Source organism: Bombina bombina, chromosome 10 (genome assembly GCF_027579735.1).
Source record: "Bombina bombina isolate aBomBom1 chromosome 10, aBomBom1.pri, whole genome shotgun sequence".
Classification (NCBI taxonomy): Eukaryota; Metazoa; Chordata; class Amphibia; order Anura; family Bombinatoridae; genus Bombina; species Bombina bombina.
In genome coordinates this window covers 132390197-132409504 of record NC_069508.1, presented here as the reverse complement: position 1 = coordinate 132409504, position 19308 = coordinate 132390197, and the positions used below count along the sequence as shown (strand labels likewise).

Genomic DNA, 19308 nt, shown 5'->3' with positions numbered 1-19308 from the left:
TGTCATATCTACAGGGGAGTCACAGCCGGATGGCCTCGTGGAGTCACAGCACAGCATTGCGATAGTTACCGCTAATCAGCGGAATACATTGTACAAGGGTTTTGTTTGCAATCATACAGATGAGACGGATAACCCTTACACAAATCTGGGACTGGCGGTTTCACAGCAGGCCCTGAGGGCGCCAAAGAGACTCTCTGAACTGCTCTTAGTTCGCTGGCATTATGCTCCAGCTGAGGACGGATGGCGGAGATTTACAATTGACTCATATGGGGACATTAGTCACTTCCAAACGAGCGATCGTTACCCAAAAACAGGAAAGGGGTAGGCTGCAGATGCCCCTTTCGGACATTACAACCCTGACTCGACTGGTCCTACAGGGGTATATTATATGTTATTGTTCAGTTTATAAATAGTTTATTCTGCACGCTCTAGGTTCTGAGCTGGTACTTATTGTGTTCTAATGGGGGACGGTAGGATAGTGCATCAGAGCAGACTGCATAGCTCTACATATATGATGAAATATGCTAATGGGGGACGGTGGGATAGTGCATCAGAGCAGACTGCATAGCTATACATATATGATGAAACATGCGACTATGTTAGGTGGTTCTTGAGCGTGTTCATTATACCCTTTCCAGCGATTATCTAAGATACAATGTGTTGCATGGGTTTTTATACACATACTTCCCTTTGTTGATCAGTTAGAGCCTTCTTGCTCATACCTAAAGAATATCTCCACTGAAGTTGTTTATGCTGCACAATATTTTATAACAGGTAAACTAGCCTTATCAGAGCGATCACGGTGTGACCCCCCCCCCCTCCGCGTGGCTTACGGCCGGGGCCCGCGGCGGGTGGAATGGGCTAAACACCTTATTAGGGTAACAACCATAAACACTAACCCCTTCCATCCACATATTTGAATATATGCACTTAATAGTAGAGTGGACGGCAAAACATCATTTAAACCCATATATATCTCTGCAGGATAACTCCTTAGAAGCCGCCTGAAGATCATACCACTGTATTGTGGTCCTAGAGTTTAATATATAGTTCCCAGTATATATACCCGCTCAGTTTTTGTCCTCCACAGGTACCCTCATCCTAAAAACACAAGGTGTTACATATAAATTATTAACTCCCGATTACAATTCTAATCTTTATCAGTCCCCCTTTAAAACCCAAATCTTCTTTATATATACCATAGGTGAGAGTGTCACAGGCCTACGGGAGGCCTATACAGATACATATTAAGCCATCTCATATCACTCACACTGATATAGTTTCTTGTTTCCCCTCCCCTTTGTTCATTTTGATTTTTGTAATTTGTTTTGTTTAGTTTATTTGTTTTTTGAGCTCCCATCAGTATTTTTACCAGTCTATAAGATCCGAGAGTGGTCTGCAGTGTTAACAATGGGAAAAACAGAGAGATACACTGATTTAACAAAAATATGATTTGGTACGTCAAACTCAAGGAGAATATATATAAGTATATGTCATGTTTTTTCAGAATATGTACAATGCACTGTATTAGTGATATTTTGCTTTGCATCTTATCTGACGTATATCTTGTACATGCATTTTATGAAGTGTATCTGCATATTATTTAAATAAAGCTCTTTTGAAAACTAAAGAAATATGCATTTATGAATAACTACAACATATTCTTCTATGTGAAGAACATTGGAATGTGAAATATTCCTATTTTCATGTCTGGTTAGCACACGTGAGAATATGGGATGATACTTGGGTGTTAGTTTTTTCCCCACACTTTTTTTGCTTCATTAACTTCTATGGGGGAATAGGTTATCGTGCAAGCAATTTTGTACATTTGTCTTTTTGCGCTCGTCATGTTAGCATGCATACAAAAACAGTTTATCTTCAATTCATAATACTTGCGTAACCGAATGCGCACAAAAAAGCTTACTTCTAGTGCAGTTAATGCTCAATCTGGCCCAAAGACTTTCAGGGGTAATAGTGCTAAAATGACATACTCTAATGAATTACAGCTTGTCCTTTTTGTACTACAATGTCCCTTTAAATGCATAGTAAAATAAATGAATTTGTTTGAAAAGAAATTGTTCTAATGAAATAGATCATTTTATTTTTACACTAGAATTTCCCTTTAATAATATATCAAAAGAAGCCTTCTTTATCCCTCACATATTGCAAACTTTTGTGATAACGCTGCATAGGAATAACAAAATTTATTTTTTACACCTTCATGTCCGTATGTATTAAAATCTCATCATCCACAGAACGCTACATGAAGTTCCTTGGTATGATAGTGTACAATCTCTCAAGAGAAACGTATCCTTTTCATAAAGATCTGAACAATACATTCCTGAAGACTAATACCACTGTCATATTAAAGGCTTTTTTTTAAACCTATTTAACCGCCAAGCAAATCCATTTTTATTAAAATTAAAAAAAAAAATTGTAATTTAAGTTGGGAGAGAAGAGCAAAGAATGTTTCTCTGATAATCACAGCGTGACTGTTTCAAATCCATATAATCTAAAATTGATAACACAATATGAGTCTGTTTGTTACGTTATGGGGTGTATACAGGAGCAGAGACATTTCATTTTCTTTTAATATTGTAGGACCGAGTGACCTTGACGTAAGTGTTCTAATGGATAGTGGGGAGGTTGCTGATACAGACCTGGAGTTTGAAGATCAGGTAACGACATACATTTTTTATACTTTCTTATACATTTTGAAAGGGCACCATTCAAAAATACAGGAAAAAGGGTTCAGTTTTAAGCTGGTTTTTTGTTTATTTTCAACTAACAGGAAATGTAACTGGTCCTTAAAGGGACACTGAACCCAAATTTTTTCTTTTTGCTATTCAGATAGAGCATGCAGTTTTAAGCAACTTTCTAATTTACTCCTATTATCCATTTTTCTTCGTTCTCTTGCTATCTTTATTTAAAAAAGAAGGCATCTAAGCTTTATTATTGATTCAGACCTCTGGACAGCACTTTTTTATTGGTGGATGAATTTATCCACCAATCAGGAAGAACAACCCAGGTTCACCAAAAATGGGCCGGCATCTAAACTTACATTTTTGCATTTCAAATAAAGATACCAAGAGAATGAAGAACATTTGATAATAGGAGTAAATTAGAAAGTTGCTTAAAATGTCATGCTCTAACTGATTCACAAAAGAAAAAATTTGGGTTCAGTGTCCCTTTAAATACAGTAGAAAGTACATAATAAAAAGACAATGCAATATCACTTATTCTGAATTTCAAATAAGCAGTAGATTTTTTTCTGAAATTTGTTTTTCCCCCCATTTGCCGGCCCCCTGTATCATGTGACAGCCTTCAGCCAATTACCAATTAGTATAGGTATACAGAGGAGTTGTGCACATGCTCAGTAGTAGCTGGTGCTTCAGAAAGTGTGCATATAGAAAAGACTGTGCAAAGTTTGATAATGGGAGTAAATTGGAAAGTCTCTTAAAACGGCATGCTTTGATTTTAGCATTCTGTTAAAGGGCTAGGCAGTAGATTAGTTATGAGTAAGGCAAATCTTGGAGAAGATGAACACAGATTAAATAAATTGCCTTTTCTGATGTCCCTTTTAGTTTAGCTTGCCGCTTTAATGTCCATTTTTTAATTTTCAAATGTATCACCCTAATCTAGCACATTAAAGCAGATATGATTGTGTGATGTTATGCACGTTACTGGTTATGAACCAGGTATATGTTGGTTGAAAAGTGTTGATTTTGTATATTTGGTTTCCTGCCATGTAAATATCAAGTTCCTTGCTATTTGTAGGCTCAGGAACCACAGCGCACTACTGGGAGCTAGCTGCTGATTGGTGGCTGCACATATATGCCTTTTGTTATTGATTCATCTAATGTGTTCAGCTAGCTCCCAGTAGTGCATTGCTGCTCCTTCAACAAAGAATGCCAAGAGAACAAAGAAAATTTGATAACAGAAGTAAATTGGAAAGTTGTTTCAAATTGTATGCTCTGTTTGAATCACAAAAGAAATAATTTGGGTTGCATGTCCCTTTAAATATTATACTAATATTATTAGTATAGTCCTGCAATGGCTGGGATTATTTAAGTCTTGCTTTCTAAGGCATGCAAACCCTGCTTGCTTTAAGGTACAAAATAAATGTATTATATTAAACAACAACTCAAGTGTAACTGTTCTGGGTTCCTTATAACTAATTACTGTAATCTGTTTTATTGACACTGAGCAAGCTATTAATTTACTCAAAAAAATACACACTCTCCTATACTATAAATGTTATACAAGTACAAAACTCTTTATGCAAGCTGCTTGGGACCGGAAAAGGTTTGGATTGTGGCAGTGGCGTCTTTGAAATTCAAAGAAATACAATGTAGAGATGCATAGATTTTTTTATAAGAGGGGCCAGCATTTGTGAACATTACTGAGACTGAGGAAGTTGTAGACACTTCATTTTTTTGCCCCTTGAGCCCTGCAATTTCAACAAATAGTTTTCCCGGCTGCTTTTTGCTTGTTTGTACTTTGCTCCTCCCCTGCCCAACTATGAATGTTGTTGGCGTGACGTGAGACTTGCAAAGTTGCACTGCTAGCCTAAACCTGCCTGCCTATCTGTGCTCACTGCTCAGTGACGTGTGGAGCAGTGGAGTCACTCACTGCTGTGCTGTCTCTCTAAACGGGACACTGGGAAATCATGAGGGGGATGCCTGGAACCTGACCGCATGACTGTCTGACACTGTCTCTAAAGTGAAGGAGCCACGTATGATGCCTACCAGACCGGTATGGTTATGGTACACTAAGTTCACACTGAAGAGGTAGGATGGGAGGGTAGACAGGGGTCAGGGGGTGGGCAGAGTGCAGAGGTAATTGGCCATAAGAAGTGACAGGCACGCGGCCTGGGGCTGTGCACTGACAGACTTGGAACAGGGTCAGAGAGCAGAATTTTCATAGTTCGCGCTCCTAAACCTTTTCTTTAGTGATTTATTTTAGAGTGTACGGTTTATCTTTCATTTGATGCTCTGCCGAGCCAGGGAGCAGCTCTAGGCATGAGCTTTATAATTAATGCAGTTTACATATTTTGTATGTGTGTGTGTCTGAGTTTTTGTGTGTGTGTCTGAGTGTTTTTGTGTGTGTGCCTGCGTGTTTCTGTGTGTGTGCCTGAGTTTATTTGTATGTGTGCCTGAGTGTTTTGTGTGTGTGTGTGTGTCTAAGTGTTTGTGTGTGTCTGAGTGTTTTTGTATGTGTGCCTGAGTGTTTTGTGTGTGTGTGTGTCTGAGTGTTTTTGTGTGTGTGTGTGTCTGAGTGTTTTTGTGTGTGTGTGTGTGTCTGAGTGTTTTTGTGTGTGTGTGTCTGAGTGTTTTTGTGTGTGTGTCTGAGTGTTTTTGTGTGTGTGTCTGAGTGTGTTTCCGAGTGTTTGTGTGTGCATCTGAGTGTGTTTTTAAGTGTGTCTGAGTGTGTGTGTGTCTGAGTGTTTGAATGTGTGTGTGTTTGTGTGTGTGTTTTCTGTCCATTGGAGAAGTTTGCCTTTATATGAAATCCTCTTCTTGAAGTAAAAAAAAAAAAAAACATTACTGGGGGGTTGGGGGTGCCACTGAATTGTGGAATAGTTTGAATTTCAGATTATTTGTATATTTGCATCTGCAAAATTGCACTAAGGGGACGATTTATCAAGGGCCGAATGGCCCCTGATGCCCCTGTTTCCGTGCAAGCCTTCAGACTCGCCGGAAACAGCAGTTAAGAAGCGGTGGTCTTAAGACCGCTACTCCTTAAAGGGACACTGAACCCAATTTTTTCTTTCGTGATTCAGATAGAGCATGCAATGTTAAGCAACTTTCTAATTTACTCCTATTATCAAATTTTCTTCATTCTCTTGGTATCTTTATTTGAAATGCAAGAATGTAAGTTTAGATGCCGGTCCATTTTTGGTGAACAACCTGGATTGTCCTTGCTGATTGGTGAATAAATTTATCCACCAATAAAAAAGTGTTGTCTAGAGTCTGAACCAAATAAAAAAAGCTTAGATGCCTTCTTTTTCAAATAAAGATTGCAAGAGAACGAAGAAAAATTGATAATAGGAGTAAATGAGAAAGTTGCATAAATTTCCATGCTCTATCTGAATCATAAAAGGAAAAATTTGGGTTCAGTGTCCCTTTAACTCGTCCACCTGCTCTGAGGCTGATTGACACCCTCTGCTAGAGGCCGATTCACCAGAACTGCTTGTGCAAATGCCGACAGCGTATGCTGTTGGCATTCAGCGATGTATGTCGGACATGATCCGCTGAGCGGATCATGTCGGACAGACAGTTGATAAATCAGCCCCATTGCGTAAACAACACTATCTTACGACATTTATGCAATATTTATATGTCACAATACAGCTTAAACAGGCAACCTAAAGGTAGTTTTATATCATGTGTAATACTTTTGTATACAGAGTGCCATCATTAAATACAGTACTGTAATAAGAAAAAGGTTTTGTTTTAAATACATACAGTCAAGTATTTCCGTACAGAACACAAAACCCAAACCAAAGATGCAGACAGAGAATATTGTGACATATTAACAGGGAAACATGCTAATTTTTAAAATAAATTTATTTAAAAAAAAAAATTATGAAAAAGTCTGGATTTCTGAATAATTCTACATTTTGGCATTCCGAATATGGAATTTGTACCCGTATGCAATTTTTCTTGAATAATTTTACCCATAAAGTTCCACTTTATCTTTAAAATGCAGTTGTAATTTATATAATTTTTTTAAGTTCACAAATTTGAAGTATGTCATCCACAGCATGTGTGCTTTTTTTATATTCCATTTTGTGTCGGTATTTTTCATTTTCATGAAACCTGCAAAGAAAATGGTTAACTCTCGGTTGTCACGGCAACAAGATGTGCAAAGGAAAATAGTTCATTTTGTGTCACAGAAGATATTTCCATTTGCCAACTGAGTTGAACTAGAGTTGTTTTTTCATCAGCATTTCTGAAAGATTTACATAAGGCACTGTAGGTATAACTGAAAAGGTACAAGCTTTTACATTTCTTGTGCACTCTACAAACTAAAGAATATATAAATATGAATATTCTTTAAAAAGCATAGAGATTAGACCGTGCTATTTGCTAAAGAATATTAAGGGTATGAACTAATCTTTTAGAAAATCTTATGATCATTTTCTACAGAATTCAGTAAAAGTTGATTGGAATTTTTGTAGATAATTAATTAGCTAAATATTACAATAGGGGATTAAAATATTACCCTGTAGGATCTAGATTTATTAGAGTGACCGAATATTTTGTTTTCAAATTCTTAAACACAGTAATGTATTTCAGAAGCCAGTGATACAATAGAATGTATACATGGTAGAAGCCCTGCGCTTCATCTGGGAATCATTTTAATCATTTAAAGGGGTGTTAAATGGACATAAAACCCAACATTTTCTTTCATGGTTATAATAGAACATATAATTTTAAACAACTATTCAATTTACTTCTATTAAATTTGCTTCAGTGTTCTCTACAGAAAATTTTGCAAGCCGGGTTGTGCAGGGTAATATTTTCTATTATATAATTTTCTGCTATCCAAAGCGCACATTAATTGCATTATTTACAATAAATGTTTTTAATGATAACTTGTGCAAAAAAATAACGTTTTTATTATTAGTTGATTTTGGCTTAATATCAGCTAACATTTTAAATGGGTGGTCGGTAAAATCAGCCAAGTGTGCACCCACTAAAAAGGTCCTGGCGAGAACACTGTGCTTTATTCGCTTGGTATCTTTTGTCGGAAACAACAATGCCATACTCCGCCAAATGCGATTAAATACAAAAAATCGTTCACTTTTTTTTCACAAACTTTTGTTGGTTTCTCAATGAAATTATTTACAAACAGCTTGTGCAATTATGGCTTAAATGGTTGTAAATTCTTCTCTTGGATCCCCTTTGTTCAGAAATAGCAGACATATATGGCTTTGGCGTTGCTTTTTAGTAATTAGAAGGCTGCTAAATGCCACTGCGCACTACACGTGTATTATGCCCAGCAGTGAAGGGGTTAATTATGGAGCATGTAGGGAGCTTTTAGGGATAATTTTAGCTTTAGTGTAGTGTAGTAGACAACCCCAAGTATTGATCTAGGCCAATTTTGGTATATTTCATGCCACCATTTCACCGCCAAATGCGATCAAATTAAAAAAAACGTTAAATCTTTCACAATTTTAGGTTTCTCACTGAAATCATTTACAAACAGCTTGTGCAATTATGGCACAAATGGTTGTAAATGCTTCTCTGGGATCCCCTTTGTTCAGAAATAGCAGACATATATGGCTTTGGCGTTGCTTTTTGGTAATTAGAAGGCCGCCAAATGCCGCTGCATTTCACACGTGTATTATGGCTAGCAGTGAAGGGGTTAATTATGTAGCTTGTAGGGAGCTTGCAGGGTTAATTTTAGCTTTAGTGTAGAGCTCAGCCTCCCACCTGAAACATGAGACCCCCTGATCCCTCCCAAACAGCTCTCTTCCCTCCCCCACCCCACAATTGTCCCCGCCATCTTAAGTACTGGCAGAAACTCTGCCAGTACTAAAATAAAAGATATATTTGGGCTTTTTTTGTGTGTTTTTTTTTAGCATATTTACATATGCTGCTGTGTAGGATCCCCCCTTAGCTTCCAGCCTCACTGATCCCCCACCAAACAGCTCTCTAACCCTCCCCCTCTGCCTTAATGGGCGCCATCTTGGGTACTGGCAGCTGTCTGCCAGTACCCAGTTTAGTAAAAAAATATGCCTTTTTTTTTAAAAAAAAATGCCCTTTTCTGTAGTGTAGCTTCCCCCCCCCCCCCCCAAGATCAACCCCCCACCCCTTCCAGATCCCTTAGCTGTTATTTACAGCTTTTAAAAGCAGGATCGCTTCCAGCTGCTTTCCAGACCAAGGACGTATGCCACACGTCCTCGGTCATTAACTGTATTTTTTTTGAGGACGTGTGGCATACGTCCTTGGTCATTAAGGGGTTAAACTCCAAAATCTATTATAAATATGAAAGACCAGTATTTAAATATGTTTTTTGCTCGAAAGTTAGTTTTTCATTTTTTAGGTTAAAGGATTACTTTCTGTTATAATTTTTAAGCTAAACAACTAACATATTAAAGTTAATAAACATGAATTAAATCCTACTGACCTATATTTTCTCCAAAACGAAGTTTCATAACGTTCTAAAAGTTATATCTTTTATTCGCCGATGATGTCACGTTATCCTGCCCACTATTTTCAGCACTGCGTGTTCAAAATACTTAAACCAATAACTTTGTGTTTAAAGCGCCATTTTGAAACCTAGGTATTGTAAACGGATTGGTACAGAGCAAAGGATACCCACAGAGTGGGTTTGGAAAACAATTAAATTTGCAGACAAGATTTCTGATATACGGTAGAGATATGTTAATGAAATGTTATTGATAAAAAGCGTATTTGGGGTAGTTAGTTAGTAACAGGCATAGAAAATATTTACTTACAGTGGCCCTTTAAGTCTGTGTGACATTAAGGACTATGTATATAAATATATAGAAAGAGGCGCTAAATAAGCGCTAAGTGTTAGAACCAGGGGATTCTAAAAAATGAATACTATAATTAGTGATATGGTGCACACAGGGTTGTAACAACAATATACCCAAATGATAACCTTTAGAAAAGTGAAAAGTGGAATAAATATAAACTTCCTACAGAATTAATAATGACACTTTGCTTAAAAATAACAGTGTGATGTATTCAAGATGTATTTACATAGGCTATTAAATAAATGATGCAGAAAATCTTAAAAAATAATAAGAATTTTATATATTCTTGGTAAGCTTAAATAAGCTGAATATTGCACATAATGTTACATATATAAAAATTCAATATAGGGATACATAAAAGATTTCATACAAATATAAATAAAAAATTCCAGACAATTATAAATATAGATATAAATATAAATGTAAACTCCTCAGTCTAGATAGTAAAATTGCCCAAAGTTAATGTAGGAGCAGTCTTTTCATTAGTTAAACAACTCCTAGTGTGGCACATACAGTCAGTTTGAATAGTAGTGGCCGGCCACTATCAAACTTCCAGTCGTGTTGGCAGTTTCCACAATGGGCATACGTTAATGAGCAAACTTTTGTGGTTAAGTCTGTTTATCAGCAGCAGTCTAATATAGCAAGTTCGTACCTATGGATGAACTGATAGTATACCTGCTATGCAGGTTATCTCACCCTCTCCGTATCTGGCTTGAAAAGTAAGGTAAAATATACGCGTTTCACCCCACGTTTGGGCTTTCTCAAGGGGGTGAAACGCGTAGAAGCTGTGTGTCCATTGTAAAAAGAGCAATCTTCGTATATTTTACCTTACTTTCTCTGCCGCATTGAGGTCCAAAGCTTTTTGCGAGGTACAAGGAGAAACCGGATGAAAAAATCATTCCCTGCGTACAGGTAGTACTAAGTGCAGGTGAGGAAGAGAAAAGACCGATTCCCTATAGTAACTTGCGTAAGTTTGAAACATCGGTGAATTCTACACGTCATCAACAGACATCTTATCCAGCAGGAGAGAGTCTGAAGCAAGCCAGATATGGAGAGGGTGAGATAACCTGCATAGCAGGTATACTATCAGTTCATCCATAGGTACGAACTTGCTATATTAGAATGCTGCTGATAAACACACTTAACCGCAAAAATTTGCTCATTAACGTATGCCCATTGTGGAAACTGCCAACACGACTGGAAGTTTGATAGTGGCCGGCCACTACTATTCAAACTGACTGTATGTGCCACACTAGGAGGTGTTTACTAACCAACTAATGAAAAGACTGCTCCTACATTAACTTTGGGCAATTTTACTATCTAGACTGAGGAGTTTATATTTATATTTATATCTATATTTATAATTGTCTGTAATTTTTTATTTATATTTGTATGAAATCTTTTATGTATCCCTATATTGAATTTTTAAATATGTAACATTATGTGCAATATTCAGCTTATTTAAGCTTACCAAGAATATATACAATTCTTATTATTTTTTAAGATTTTCTGCATCATTTATTTAATAGCCTATGTAAATACATCTTGAATACATCACACTGTTATTTTTAAACAAAGTGTCATTATTAATTCTGTAGGAAGTTTATATTTATTCCGCTTTTCACTTTTCTAAAGTTTATCATTTGGGTATATTGTTGTTACAACTCTGCGTGCACCATATCACTAATTATAGTATTCATTTTTTAGAATCCCCTGGTTCTAACACTTAGCGCTTATTTAGCGCCTCTTTCTATATATTTATATACATTGTCTTTTCATGTTCTTATTCAGGAGGAGGATAAGATAGAGGAGGCATAAGTGTTTTGAGTTCAGCGCTATACACTTAAAAAACCCATGACATTAAGGACTGACTGCTCACTTGCTAATAAGCAGACCTCCCACTACTTTATTGGTCGACAGCGACATGTCTTACAAGTATAAAACAAATTCTCAGTAAAGGAACATTTGTACTGGTAGTGACATGTTTACAACTTGGAGCTAGCACTAAGAGGTGATAAAGGTGCCCAGGGTATACCATTGTATGCAGAGCTCCGGGCACAGCACTGTTGGTTGACAGGGGCATGAATCCCCAAGAATTAGAGATCCTCTGCTTTATATTTTTATTTTGCACATATTAGAATATACTTTTTTAACTGCAGCAATGGAAAAATGATTAATGATCCTGAAACAGATACAATTCTCAAATGGCACCAGCTCTACATTTCTGTGTATTTAATTTTTCTCCATAAGGTTCTAAACATGAGTCACACAAGTTAAAAAAAAAAAAATTCTCAACGTGCTTTACATCTTTTATTTCTTTCTTAAGACACGGTGAGTCCACGGAATCATCAATTACTGTTGGGAATATCACTCCTCGCCAGCAGGAGGAGGCAAAGAGCACTGTTAAACTGTTAAGTATCACTCCCCTACCCACAACCCCCAGTCATTCTCTTTGCCTCTGTCAATGGAGGAGGTGAAGCTTCTGGTGTCTGAAGAAAATTGGATTCTTGTGCTACAAGCAAGTTATTTGGGGTCTAGCAATACTCCACATTAGTCTCTTCAGTAAGGGCAGTGGTGGCTTTAAAGCAGTTAGGAATTTGTAAGGTGGGACTTGATTTTTCCTAACATCTTGCTGCCCTGTTATAGAAAATCAGAGTAAGTGATTCTGTTCTTTCTGTCTTATAGGTCTCTGTGAGGAGCTGTGTCCTTGCATACCTAGTGTTATCTACATAGACAACAGATTTGGCAGGTAAGTGCCCTTTTTCTTCCAGGTGGGGAGAGTATATTATAGCTGAATTTTCTGACAAGGGACTGGATTATCCTTATGTGAGGATAAGTGGGCATGAATGCAGGGCATGTGACTGAGACTGCATAACCCTTCAGTAGTGAAAGGGTTATTCATTTAGGCTCATTTTTCTTTTTAAGGAGGATTAGGGGATTATACTCTTTTTTTTTTATTGCTGTTGGTTGATCGTTAGTGTGAATTTTAACTGCCTACATTAGGGTTGTCAGTTTCCTCCTTAACCAGGAAGTAATGCTCTGGTTTGTTTCGCGCTTCTGTGGCGCAGTTTAATTCAGCCGATCATGTGAGCGGCATTTCGTCTCGGTCTTTCAGCGGGCCGACAGCAGATTGAAAGCGTGTTTCTGAATTTCTGTGCAGAATTCGTCAGACAAGTTGATCCGTTATTCCTAAGGGGATTTGGTGAAGGTAGGCGCCTCAGTTTAAACTGAGGTGTTGGGTTCCTGAAGTTAATACTCGTTAGCGCATAGTTCACATATATATACTGCTTTTATTTTTTACGTAAAAAGTAGTTTACTTTTCTGCAGAGGGCATTGATTTATTTTTGTGTGTATTACATCCATAAAATTTCTAGGTCATGTCTGACACAGATCTAGAACATGATCAATTGAATGCCTGTCTTTTGTGTTTAGAAGCTCAGATTGCTTCTCCTATGCAATCCTGTTTCTCATGTGTTAAAAAGACTTTACAATGTAATGAAAGAATTTTATTTATTGAGCCTAATGTCTCTCAGGATGATGCTGTTCAGGTAATTCCACAGCCTTCTCCTGTAACATCCCAAGCCTCTATGGCGTCACAAACTGTGCCCTGCAGCTTCTCTATTGCTCCTAGTGGGGCATATTTGAAAGCTGAAATTGCCGCACAAATATCTTCAGCAGTATCAGCAGCCTTAGCGGCTTTTCCTATGTCAAAGGTAAAGCGTAAGAGGAAAAGGAGTTCAGATTGTAAGGTTTCTGATCCCAGTGGTTCTCAGATGAATCTTCCTATTAGATCTGATGAGGAAGATGTGTCAAAGCTTTCTGAAGGTGAAATCTCAGATTCGGATAGTGTAATTCCTTCGCCTGAAGCTGATGGAAGTTCTTTCAGATTTAAGCTTGAACACCTTCGTGTCTTGTTAAAGGAGGTTTTGGCTACTTCGAATGATTCGGACACTCCCGACGTGGTTAATCCTAAGAAGTCTAGTAAACTGAATGATTATTTTGAAGTTCCTTCTACTAATGAGGTGTTACCGGTACCTGACCAGGCTACAGACCTTATTACTCAGGAGGGGGAGAAGCCGGGGGTTCCCTTTTCTCTGTCTCCTATTTTTAAGAAAATGTTCCCAGTCACGGTTTCGATTGCGGTGACATGGCACACGGTTTCTAAAGTAGAAGGGGCTATTTCTACTTTAGCCAAGAGAACAACTATTCCTATTGAGGATAGTTGCTCTTTTAAAGATCCTAGGGATAAAAAGATGGAGGTTTATTTAAAAAGAATTTACGTTCATCTAGGTCTTTTATGGCAACCTGCAGTATGTATTGCCACTGTGACAAGTGCTGCATCCTACTGGTTCAATGCATTGTCTGATTCTCGTCAGGTAGAAACACCTTTAGATGAGATTCAAGACAGAATTAAAGGTCTTAAGCTGGCTAATTCCTTTATTTCACATTCTATCTTGCAGGTGATTAGTCATCTAGCTTTGCTGTGTTAGGCTGAAAAGCCTTGTGGCTAAAGTCTTGGTCAGCAGACGTCTTCTCTAAGGTCAAGCTTTTAGCTCTTCCTTACAAGGGGAAGAAGTTGTTTGGACCAGGTCTGACAGAAATTATTTCCATTATTACTGGTGGAAAGGGGTCTTTTTACCTCAAGATAGAAAGAATAGACCGAAAGGTCGTCAGAGTAATTTTCGTTCATTTCGTAACTTCAGAGGTAAGTCCTCCCCTTCGTCTACCAAGCAGGATCAATTTAAGCCCTTTTGGAAGCCTAATCAGTCTTGGCATAAGGGGAAGCAATGGAAGAAGCCTGCAGCTGACTCTAAATCAGCATGAAGGATTTCCTCCCGATCCGGGATCAGATCTAGTGGGTGCAGACTTTCTCAATTCTCTCAAGCTTGGATACGAGATGTCCCAGACCTTTGCGCTGTGGACATAGTTTCACAAGGTTACAAATTGGAATTCAAAAACTTTCCTCCCAGGGGCAGGTTCCACCTTTCAAGATTATCTGCAGACCAGACAAAGAGAGAGGCATTCTTAAAATGTGTTCAAGATCTCTCCTCGCTGGGAGTAATTTTACCGGTTCCAATACAGGAACAGGGTCTGGGGTTTTATTCCAATCAGTTTGTTGTTCCCAAAAAGGAGGGAACTTTCAGACCAATTCTAGACCTGAAGTGTTTAAACAAATTTCTAAAAGTACCGTCTTTCAAGATGGAGACAATACGTTCAATTCTTCCTTTAGTACAAGAGGGTCAGTTCATGATGACCATAGATCTAAAGGATGCTTACCTTCATATTCCCATTCACAGGGATCATCACAAATTTCTGAGGTTTGCCTTTCTGGAAAAGCACTTTCAGTTTGTGGCATTTCTGTTTGGCCTTGCTACAGCTCCCAGAATTGTTTCAAAGGTTCTGGGAGCTCTCTTAGCAGTGGTCAGGTATTAAGGTATTGCTGTGGCTCCCTATATGGACAACATACTGATCCAGGCCCCATCTTTTCAACTAGCAAAATCTCACACAAAGATCTTGTTGTCTTCTCTTCGCTACCATGGTTGGAAATATGGAAAAGAGTTCCCTTGTTCCAGCCACATGGGTAGTGTTTTTAGGGACTATAATAGACTCCCTACTAATGAAAATATTTCTGACGAAGGTCAGAAAAACCAAGATCCTCTCCTCTTGCCTCTCCCTGCAGTCTTCTGTTCAACCATCAGTGGCTCAATGTATGGAGGTAATTGCACTAATGGTTGCTTGCATGGATATTGTTCCCTTTGCTCGGTTCCATTTGAGAGCTCTAAAACTTTGCATGCTCAGACAATGAAATGGGGATCATGCAGATCTATCTCAGAGGATTTCTCAGGAAAATCTGTCTCGGGGTACATGCTTTCGGAGACCTTCCAGGGTGATTGTCACTAAGGACGCCAGCCTGCTGGGCTGGGGAGCAGTCTGGGACTCTTTCAAGTTTCAGGTACTGTGGACTTGGGAGGAGTCTACTCTCCCCATAAACATCTTGGAGTTGAGAGCAATTTTCAATGCTCTGATGGCTTGGCCTCAGTTGTCTTCAGTTCAGTTTATCAGGTTCCAGTCAGACAACATAAATTCAGTGGCTTACATCAACCATCAGGGAGGAACTCAGAGTTCCTTAGCCATGAAGTAGGTGTCCTGAATTATCTTGTGGGCGGAAGCTCACAACTGCTATCTATCTGACATTCACATTCCAGGAGTGAACAACTGGGAAGCTGATTTTCTGAGCAGACAGCTTTTTCATCCCGGGGAGTGGGAACTCCATCTGGAGGTTTTCTCCATCCTGATCTTAAAATGGGGGTTACCAGAGCTGGATCTGATGGCGTCTTGGCAGAATGCCAAACTCCCGAGGTACGGTTCGAGGTTGAGGGATTCACAGGCAGCTCTGATAGATTCTCTGGCGGTCCCTTGGAAATTCAGGTTGGCATACCTGTTTCCTCTGTTTTCTCTACTTTCACGAGTCATTGCTCACATCAAGCAAGAGAGAGCATCAGTGATTCTCGTAGCTCCTGCATAGCCACGCAGGATTTGGTATGCAGATCTAGTGGAAATGTCATCTCTTCCACCATGGAGACTTCCTCTGAGGAAGGACCTTCTACTTCAGGGTCCCTTCCTTCATCCAAATCTTGTTTCTCTGAATCTGACTGCTTGGAGATTGAACGGTTAGTTCTGTCTAAGCGTGGTTTTTCCGAGTCGGTCATTGAGACCATGATTCAGGCTCACAAGCCTGTTACTAGGAAAATTTGCCATAAAATATGGCGTAAATATCTTTATTTGTGTGAATCCAAGGGATAATCTTGGAGTAGGGTTAGGATTCCTAGGATTTTGTCTTTTTTCCAGGAAGGTCTGGAGAAAGGTTTCTCAGCAAGTACTCTGAAGGGTCAGATTTCTGCTCTGTCCGTTTTGCTACATAAACGTTTGGCAGATGTGCAATCTTTTTGTCAGGCCCTGATTAGAATCAGACCTGTGTTTAAGTCGGTTTCTCCTCCTTGGAGCCTTAACCTTGTTCTTAAAGTTTTGCAGCAGGCTCCGTTTGAGCCTATGCATTCCATAGATATTGTTATCTTGAAAGGTTTTATTTCTTGTTGCTATCTCTTCAGCTCAGAGAGTCTCGGATCTTTCAGCTTTGCAGTATGAATCCCCATACCTTATTTTTCATGCTGATAAGGTGGTCCTTCGTACTAAGTTGGGTTTCCTTCCTAAAGTTGTTTTGGATAGGAATATTAATCAGAAAATTGTTGTTCCTTCTTTATGTCCTAATCCTTCTTCATATAAGGAACGTTTGTTACACAACTTAGATGTTGTGCATGCTCTGTAATTCTACTTACAGGTGACTAAGGATTTTCACCAGTCTTCTGCCTTGTTTGTTTCTCTGGAAAACATAAAGGTCAGAAAGCTACAGTTACTTTTCTGTCTCTCTGGTTGAGAAGTATAATTTGTTTGGCCTATGAGACTGCTGGACAGCAGCCTCCTCAGAGAACTACAGCTCATTCCACTAGGGCTGTTTCGTCTTCTTGGGCTTCCAAGAATGAGGCTTCTGTGGAACAGATTTGCAAGGCGGCGACTTGTTCTTCTCTGCATACTTTTTCCAAATTTTCCAAATTCGTATACTTTTGCTTTGGGTGAGGCTTCCTTTGGGAGAAAGGTTTTTCAAGCAGGGGTGCCTTCTGTTTAGGTTACCTGTCTTCTCCCTTTTTTTATCCATTTCCCTTCGGTCGAATGACTGGGGGTTGTGGGTAGGGGAGTGATACTTAACAGTTTAACTGTGGTGCACTTTGCCTCCTCCTGTTGGCCAGGAGTGATATTTCCAAAAGTAATTGATGATTCTGTGGACTCACCGTGTCCAGAAAGAAAGAAATTTATCAGGTAAGCATAAATTTTGTTATTTGCACATTTTATACAGAGACTTTTTAAACTAGGTGCCAACAATGAAATATTCCAGTTAACGTTATTATGACAAGTAAGAAAATGCATAATAATCTCCTGGTTCTATTATATTGTTCTGCTCTCCACCAATGAAAATCTTTATTAATTAAAGGGACAGTAAAGACAAAATGAAATGTTCATGCAGTAGTATATGTTAGCTCTGAATAAAGATTATAAGTTTTAATAGATAATAATGTGAGTTTCTATGCACTATAACCTTATGAATAAACTGCCCTGTATAAATATATCTATACACTAAGGGCTCCATTTATCAAGATGCATATGCAGCTTTGGAAGCCCTTTGCTTCAGGCTCAAATGAGCGAGCATTCAGCCGCTAGTTAGGAAGCAGCGGTCATCAGACGTTTACACCAGCTCTTAGCTGGCGGATTAAAATCATCAAAAACACATTCGTCCCAGGGTGATTGACAGCCCCTATTTGCATGCCTTTGGGTTAGCGTGTGCAGGGGGTGGCATTGCACAAGCATACTCTTGTGCAATGTTAAATGCGATCCCGGGCGGGTAGGTTTGTGGAAGTAAACCTTGTCTGTCCAGGCTTTATTAAATGGGACCCTATTAGTGAACATACTGAACTGTATAATGATTAGAGATGGGTAAATGTGCTGAAAGTGTAATTTGTTTGGTAGAATGAATAGTCCTGTGGGCATTCAATTTGGTAATCAAATATTTTTTCCAATTTTCAAATGTTACTTTCATTTTTGAATGTTCATAAGTAGATTAAATATCCACATTCAACATTAACTGTAACATGCGATTTAACAAATGCTATTTAAAAGTTCAATAGTTCATGTGGTAAGGATATTAGTAAATTGATACATAATAGATAAAACTATATCAATTTGAATGTTTCTAATTCGAATATTGCATAATTCGAATTGAATTATTAGAAAAATTTTAATCGAATATTACAGAAAGCATTAGCAATACTATTACATTAAACGAATGTTAGAATGTTGTACAAACATTCAAAATTTGAAATGAACGAATGTGTTAAAATTTGTTTAATTTTTAAAATGTTGTGAAACTGATGAGTATGCTGCACAGCATAACAAAGATGAGTATCTATACACTGATAATGACCACACTGCAATGTAAATTATGATGAGCATTTATACACAGCTAATGAGCACATTGTGCTGTATAATATTTGGAGAATCTGTACTCTAATATGAACATGCTGCACTGTGTAAATATGCTGAATATCATGCTGAGTATGTATGTGCATATTTCTGTTTTCATTTGCAGCATTTGGCTATTTATGTCGCCAGATTTAATAAAGAAAAAGTGCAACACAAAAATATCATTGCAAATCATGATATTTGTATGTTTCACTTTGTATTTAATAAATCCATTGCCGAAAATAGCCATATACTACAGACCACTGTGTTCAGCATTTGTCCCACTAAAAGAAAATATGCACATACCTATTGCTTAGTATCTATAAACTGATAATGAGCAGAGAGAGAATGCTGAGATCATTATTAGTCTGGACACAAAAAAACACCACCAATAGAAGGTCTATACAATTTGTATTAATGTTTGAACATGTTTCCCCCATGTTGAAGAAATCCAACAACATGGGGGAAAAACTGTATTAGATTTTTAGTAAAACATTTGGGCCTATGGAATAAGATTGATTCTTTATCATTGTATATAAATTGTAACATACTAATACTAATAATTTTTTGGAAATATTTTTTTTTTTTTTAGAATGCAAATTTTATTACAAATACAATTCTTTTTTGGAAGTACACACTTTTTTTGTAATTACACTTTTGTTTTTTGGAAATGCAAAACGATTTTTTTCTTTTGGAAGTACAATTCTTTTTTTGGAATTACACTT

The 19308-nt window shown here is 37.9% G+C and overlaps 1 protein-coding gene across 1 annotated transcript in view; it reads left to right on the top strand.

The window, feature by feature from the left end:
- Positions 1 to 19308, top strand: part of AK5 (adenylate kinase 5) — an 809863-nt gene that overhangs the window by 451488 nt on the left and 339067 nt on the right. Inside the window, exon 8 of the mRNA XM_053693336.1 lies at positions 2602 to 2678. Coding sequence (XP_053549311.1) covers positions 2602 to 2678 — 77 coding nt within the window. The remainder of the gene's footprint in view (positions 1 to 2601; positions 2679 to 19308) is intronic.